General features: G+C 46.4%; 1 protein-coding gene across 1 annotated transcript in view; it reads left to right on the plus strand.

The window, feature by feature from the left end:
* The window catches only part of cdi (serine/threonine kinase), a 47,806-nt gene that overhangs the window by 4,476 nt on the left and 35,830 nt on the right, over window positions 1–7,500 (plus strand). Inside the window, exon 3 of the mRNA XM_017896703.1 lies at window positions 7–556. Coding sequence (XP_017752192.1) covers window positions 7–556 — 550 coding nt within the window. The remainder of the gene's footprint in view (window positions 1–6; window positions 557–7,500) is intronic.

Here is a 7,500-nt window from a genome sequence, read left to right on the forward strand (position 1 = left end):
GTGTAGCAAGAGTCGACCCTTGTCGGAGTTCAGCGACGATCTAGTCGACTCGTCGATGGATTATACCACGATTTCCGTGATTCAGCCGACCGATGAATCCTGTCAGAAGTCGTCAACCAAGTACGCCGTCGACAGCGACGTCGTGGACATGGTCGTTTCGGCAACTTCGTCGTCCAGTAGCTGCGAACAACGAAACTGCAGAGGCGACTTCGCCACGTCCACGCCGTCCAAAGACTGGATGAAATCCACCGGCGACGCGTTGCAGCAGAGTTGCATTTCCTGTTTGCCGCAAGATCTTCCAACGGAGCTGCAGTTGTCTTCGCCCCGGAGTTACAGGGAGCGAGAAAAGTGCCGTGATCCATGGCGACCCACCGAAATGGAAAGCAATATCTGCAACCTGAATGTGTGTCCTGGTGATACGTATCAGGATACCGGCACGAAAAGGAGGACAGGAGCTTCCTGCCAGGCGTTGAGGCATGCGGTTGCCTCGTTGAACCGATTGGATGACTTTTACATGGAGAAGATCGGCGCGGGATTCTTTTCGGAAGTCTTCAAGGTAGGGTTGCATCTTTTTCCTACTTTGTCCCTTTCGTCGTCGAACTCGCTGACCCTTCACCTGTACACTCACCGCGACGAGATAACTCGTCCAATTGGTACTTCTCCCTTGTCGTTCGTAACTTATTTACATTAGTCCGTATATTATACAGGATGGTCCATCTAACGGGGTAGTTCCTTAGACCTTTTCAAAGTCGCGGAAGACTGAAATTCCCAAGGGAATAAATCTCACAGCAGAAATAAACCTGCTCGCATTCTGTATTAAAAGTAATACGTGCATTACAGATTACGCAATAGTAAACAATCGGTAATTAAGAGAAGTAACTGGTAGCAACAAATCGCACTCGCGTTCTTTCTATGGCGTTTCTTGCGATCTTTTATAATTTCGCGGGAAACCGGTTAAGAACTAGCGATCTAGACGCGACTGCTTCGAAGCTTCGATCGTCTAGTCATTCGAGGAGCGATAACAAATTATTTGGCTGTAAACGATAGGACGCGAGATGCTACTTGATTTTTGTCCGATTAATCGCGTTACCAAAGACAGAAACGATTAACTGGCTGGTGACAGAAACGATCGGTGATCACGTTTCGTGGGTAAGCCACCTTGTGTGCTATTTATATTTCCGAAATAAATTTCTGGCTTCGTTGATCTTCCATTTCTCGTCGAAACAAAACGATTGTTCGTTTAACGAGTGGCTCGACTAATAAGTCAGCCGATATCGCGAGCTTGAGTTTTAATCGGTATTTGATATCAGCTCTGTCGACCTGTAGTGAGATAGTTAAATATACTATAGACAAATGATAATAATCGCGGAGACATGATAAAGATAAATAGATTATTTATAATCGCGTTACTATCTAAAGGAAACTCGGTATTAATTTTATCAGAAGTACCTATACGTTTCGAGTAATTGCAGAAATATGTAAAGTACCTGAAACTAGTCGTCCGGACTCGTTTGTTAATTCGAACGTTAATTTTGAATTTCATTTTTAATCGCAGAATTATCGAATTATCATCCGCGATGCAAGTATATCAATTGGCCAATTAATGCTAGAATGACAGAGAATTTGCAACGATTCCGGCGAGGCATAATTCGAAAGGAAAAAGGTGGATACAAAATGAAGCAGTCAAATTGAACGGCGCGCGTTTAAATTTTAAATTGCAATTTGCGCTCGAGCAAGCAGCCGACGAAATCGAGGAAAGCAAAAAGGAATCGCGGATGAGCCGTTCGACGCGTTTCTGATCCCCGGTCGCGTTTCGTAATTAAACTATTATCGCGAGCGTTATAGTTGGTTCGGAGCGATATCCTTTGCTCGTTTCTCGCCGAGGAATTTGCAATTAGGATACGAATAGTAACTAGGCATAACGATTAGGAAAGTTTTCTCTTCGATATAACACTGTTTTGCGATATTTTTCCTACTTTTCATTTTCTTTTTCTCTCTTTTTTAATACATTATGTATCACGTATATTAGTCGCTCGGCTCGCAATGCCGTGCGGTGTTATCTCGGCAGATTAACATCGGCGGCGATTAGATACGAATGCGTGCAGCAATTCCAAGGCATTCTCGTAAAATTAATTCTCCTCGTAATCACGTGATTACTCGCTGGTAATGAGCGATCAAATGTTTTTTCCTCCACGATCAACAGCCATAGCTGAATTTCATTTCTCCCGATTCCGTTTGTAAACAATTCCTCGTGTCCCGAGACCAGAGATCGCGCATCACCTTCGAAAGTACGAATTCTTTGCCTGTTATATATGTATGTAGATATAATATGTAATATTCGATAATATAATATCTGTGATATCTACTATAATATTCGATACTATGACTATCGTTACCCAACGTCTGATATTCGCAGAGTACTATCGCGATGTATTATTGATGACTATAGTCACTCAATGACTGACACTCGCAATGCAATGTCGGTGACTATGGTCACCCAACGCGTGACGTTTGCACTGTGCTATCAGTGACTATAACCACTCAATGACTGTTACTTGCGGTGCACCATCGGTGACTATAGCCACCCAAGGACTGATATCGGTGACTATAGTCTCCCTATGAATGGCACTCGCGGTGCACCATCGGTGACTATAGCCACCCAAGGACTGATATCGGTGACTATAGTCTCCCTATGAATGGCACTCGCGGTGCACCATCGGTGACTATGGTCACCCAAGGACTGATATCGGTGACTATAGTCACCCAAGGACTGATATCGGTGACTATAGTCTCCCTATGAATGGCACTCGCGGTGCACCATCGGTGACTATAGCCACCCAAGGACTGATATCGGTGACTATAGTCTGCCTATGAATGGCACTCGCGGTGTACCATCGGTGACTATAGTCACCCAAAGTTTGACACTTCCGGCGTACTGTCAGTGACTACAGTAGTCACCCAACGTTTGACGTTCGCGGTGTAGTAGCAACAGTCGCTAAAATTTCCTATTAACTCACAACTCTGATACATCAGAGTACGAGAATGCGCGGTCGTGAAGGGGTGAGTTATTAGCCATAAATTCTACTCGCGTCAAGTGTACTCTCTCGTCTACTCGAATCCTTTTCGACGTCCATCTTTTCCCTTTCCATTTTCAAACACCCATAGAAAGTATCCGAAAAGCCGTTGGGTGGCAAATTAATAACGCCATGTCGAAGCGGTAGGATAAATTGTCACTGGGATAACGGTGCCCACTCGGAGAAAATGGCAATTAACAGCATAGAAAGCTTCCCGTATATGGTACAACCAATAATCAATGCCAAAGGCAATTTAACTAAGTGCCATACCGTGTTTTTTCACATGCGTTATTCATCCATCCAGCAGTTAGACGATTAAATTTAATTCGATTTGAAATTAAAGAAAAAGTCTCGGGATTGCCAGTCAGCCGTATATTTTCACGCAGCCTCGTATATTTTCACACAGTGCAGCGTCTTCGAATCAATCCTTCTCGATTCGATACGATCTTCCGTTCCGATCCAATCTTTTTACCTTCTTACCTTCTAACGAAACGTTATGACATAACCATACTCGGAATCGTGACCATATTTACGTAAATCACGCTCTTAAAAAATCATCTACTTGTATCTATGTTGGTCAGGGCTGGCTGCAGCTCGTCGACTCTTTACGCACCTAGAGCATCGGACACGAGCGTTTCGTATTCATCCTACGGAGCACATGCCTCGCATAACGTCTCGTTGCTTTCGTGACAGATTATTTATTCCTGTTATGGAACTTTTTACGCACGACGGAACGTTACATCGTTTAAATAGCCTAACGGCATCCGAGGAATGACGCGCAACCTTTTTGCACTTGCGCTTAATATTCGAATTTCCTACTTTGCTCTCCTTTACGCTCCACGACGTTACGCAACGGCCATCGCGGAGCGGAAATGTCGCGCGAAATTTTGAAAAGTTTCACCAACCAACTGCACCAATGGTCACGAAGGTTCGAGATCCACGAGAATTCAATTGCCAAACCGAAGTTTCACATTTATTTTAATCTAAATAACAAAATAGAATTTTCTAAAAAATTCTTCGTACTTTTTAATTCGCATAATCATCGAGAAAACGATAAATGACGTTGACGATAAGTGCACGCTGCGTTACGAGAAAATTCACCTAATCAGGACTCGTTGCACGGTATCATAGGACATTGATTGACTCTCGAGTGTTCTGTTTCCCATCAAATGTTTCGCATTACTATTTTAGGAATCAAAGCACTCGTACTTTTAGGCTCGATTGACTTTACGAGCTAGATCTCTCTGCTGAACTTTGTCGCGTTATTTGAAATTCGCGCCATCGAGTATCCCCTCCTCTTTTCGACGCAAATTGAAATCGCTCATTTTACTATTTGCCGTCGCAGACCAGAAATTACGCGCTGCAACTAGTTCCAAGCGTGGAATACTTCAGCGCCGCCATTTTGGTACCAATCGGGTCCGGCGATTAATACGATAATTGTCCACTCGTTTCGTATCACTCGTGCCTACTGTACTCGCGATATAGTACTTCGATCATACACCGTATAGTCGACTCGTATCCGAAAGGTATCACGGACGCATCGGAGAGCTGAGAAGTAGGTTTCTGCCGACGCGTACGCAGATACGATGTTCTGGAAGGATGCTATAAGTCACAATTTCCTTCTACTCTGCAACCACTTCCTCTATTGCGCGTTCCTTAGCCTCTACCTTCTCCGCTGCACTGTTAACCGGTGCTTTTCTTATCCGCGCATCTAGCACCGTCGCTTCGCCTCCGCTTCTCTCCCAGTCCTCTTTTCCACGCGACCAAGATATACCCTGGCAGCGTTCTAGAGTGCACGCGTAACTCCTCGCATCGTGGCCTATCGCATAGGCGATCGATGGAAAGTCGGTCCACTTCCGGCGGAGCGAAGGAGATTTGCCCGGTCGAGCCGAGGATGACCGCGTGGTCGGAGCAGTGTCATCGGCAGCTATCGAACCGAGCCGAGAACCTTGACGCGCGGCGTCGTTCCTCGTCGTCGGTTAGGTGCGATATAAATAGGTCAACAGGAAATTGAGTACGGCCCGTGGAGTGACGACGGCGATTCCTCCGACGTATCGCGAGCATTCTGTTCAAAAATAAATCCACCGCGTTCCTCGGCGTTCTGGAGGGTCCTTGCGATTTGTACCGTAGGTCAAAGTCTTCTGAACCCGTTCCGCGTCGAGTTCCAACATCTCGAGCTATCGGTTGTCGCCGGCTACTTTCCATTCGTCAATTTACTTAGCGAATTTTGAATAATCCGTGTCGACGATATCGTCACCGCTGATTACTTTCCCAAAAGTGTGCCGTGGATATGAAAACTTATCGGGTCGTCGTACCTCTCTCTCTGCTGCCGTGAATTAGTGCCGGTGTTCGAGGTCGTGTCCTTGGAGCGTCGTTACGCGAGATCCAACGCGAGTCAATTTGCGCGAAAGTTCCAGCTCGGTGAAAGTCACGAAAGTCGATCGAAGAAATGGGGAAAAAATTGGAAGGTCCTGATCACGCGGGGCCCGGTTCGCCAAGTGGGTAACCGGCGGGAACGTGCACTCGGTTCCGGAGGTCACGAGTTCTTGGCAGCGCGCGCGATCCCACGGCAAGCCAGAATTTTGGCAAACTATTTCCTCCGCTCGATCTCACCGAAGAATTCGAGTCCGCTGGCCAGCACGCGCTGACCGACACGCGCTGGCCAAAGTGGTCTCTGCTTCGACCACTGTCGACGGATCGTTGCAGAGATCAGCCGCGTGCACGATGTTGCATTCCCGAGACAGACGTCGATTTGTATTTCTCGCTCGTCTTATTTACCCTCGAACGCCGTGCCACCTGGTTCCACGTCTGACGTCGGATCCGCCGATCATCTTGTGCTGTTTAATCACCCGGGGAACCAGTCCAGGTCTCTGCACTGGACTCCACCGGTTACCACCGAATCGATGAAACGTGTCGCGTGGTAGCAGTTTCCTCTGTAGCATGGCGAGGTCGCGAAATCGGTCAAGCGTTCAAGTTTACATGTCCCAAGCTTTCGAAGCGGATTGATGGAAACCCAGCACTGACGCTTTTTAATTTAGCACCTGGCTACGCGGTAGAGAACACTGCAGCTAGCAATTTAGCGTCACTTTGTAGATTTACTACGTCTGGAGTCGCCATTCTTTCACTTCCTATCTAATCATAGCGATTGGATATCACAGCTAACGATTTAGGTGCCGTATTTCGTGTCATAATTTCTTCCAGTTTTTAAGTTAGAGTCACTATTTCTAGATCCGAACTCTCAGGATATTTGAGAATCTCTAACATTAGGGTTATCCTATCATTCCTGTCCACGGTCTTTGACTCGGACTCGAATTTTTACATATTTTATAGTTGACGAGAAGAACTTAGCGATATCTCGAAACTTCTTATCTTATGAAACTTGTGTGAAAGTTGGACAAAAGAATTGATCGATACAGAGTCCTTTCGCGAAGGCTACCGTGCAACAAATCTGTCGGCAGAACGTGATTGCGAAAGTAAAACACGGTATGTCACGTCGAACGCTAAGTAATTGTTTCGCAATTACGAGAGCACGTAGAATAATGAAAATACCAGTACCAGTGGCGTACGCTAAGTGTCGGATGAAACGCGCTCGGCTACTAATGACTCGAAATTCTCTCGGAGACAAGATGAACGATGTTTTCTTTCGAACGTGAAAAGACCTGTACGCGACCTGGTTCAGGTAACTCGACGTGGTACAAAACGAGGAATAGTAACACGAAATCCGACTTTTGTCTTTCGCGAACGTCTAGCTCGTTAATCATAATTACGTCCTATTCGTGTCCTGAGGATGATGATGCTGCAACGATATGCCACGACACATTTTCCATCTCGATCTCTCTCCGCGAGCATTTCATCTCGTCCCTCGGATTCCGCACGCACGCACGCGTGATCTCGATATTTCTTTTCCCTTCCTTCTTTTTCCCTTGCTCTTTCCGCCAGCGAGAAAAAGTCCACGGGATAGAGTTATAATTAAAAGGACAGGTGGAACGCATTCGCGTTCGCCTGACAAATGTTTAATCGGAGATTTCTCTCCCGGCTTTCTCGATCGTGATCCCGCGGTGACTCTCAGAAATTGAACGACGAAACTGAGGCTACCATGGCCAAAGAAAAAGGAAAACAGCCGCGAAAGCGGAGAGGAGCCGCGCGCGTGTGTGTGCGTGCACGCGTGCGAGGGAGAGAGAAAGAGAGGAAGAGAGGGAGAGAAACGAAAAGATGCGCCGGATCTATTTTTGAGTCCCGTTCAACTTCGATCCTTGTCCCTCCGCTCTTCTTGGCCGATGAATCTGAAATTTCGAGCTAAACCTCCGCCTCGAAATCGCTGACCATCTTCTGGCTGCATCGCTAACGAGATAACCTCGATCGCGAAAGCAAGACACGCTCGTTAGTTGAACGCGTGAACCCAGGAATGTCGGTGGTCGCACGAGAA

Source organism: Eufriesea mexicana, unplaced genomic scaffold, assembly GCF_001483705.2.
Source record: "Eufriesea mexicana isolate 0111107269 unplaced genomic scaffold, ASM148370v2 scaffold372, whole genome shotgun sequence".
In the NCBI taxonomy this organism is placed as follows: Eukaryota; Metazoa; Arthropoda; class Insecta; order Hymenoptera; family Apidae; genus Eufriesea; species Eufriesea mexicana.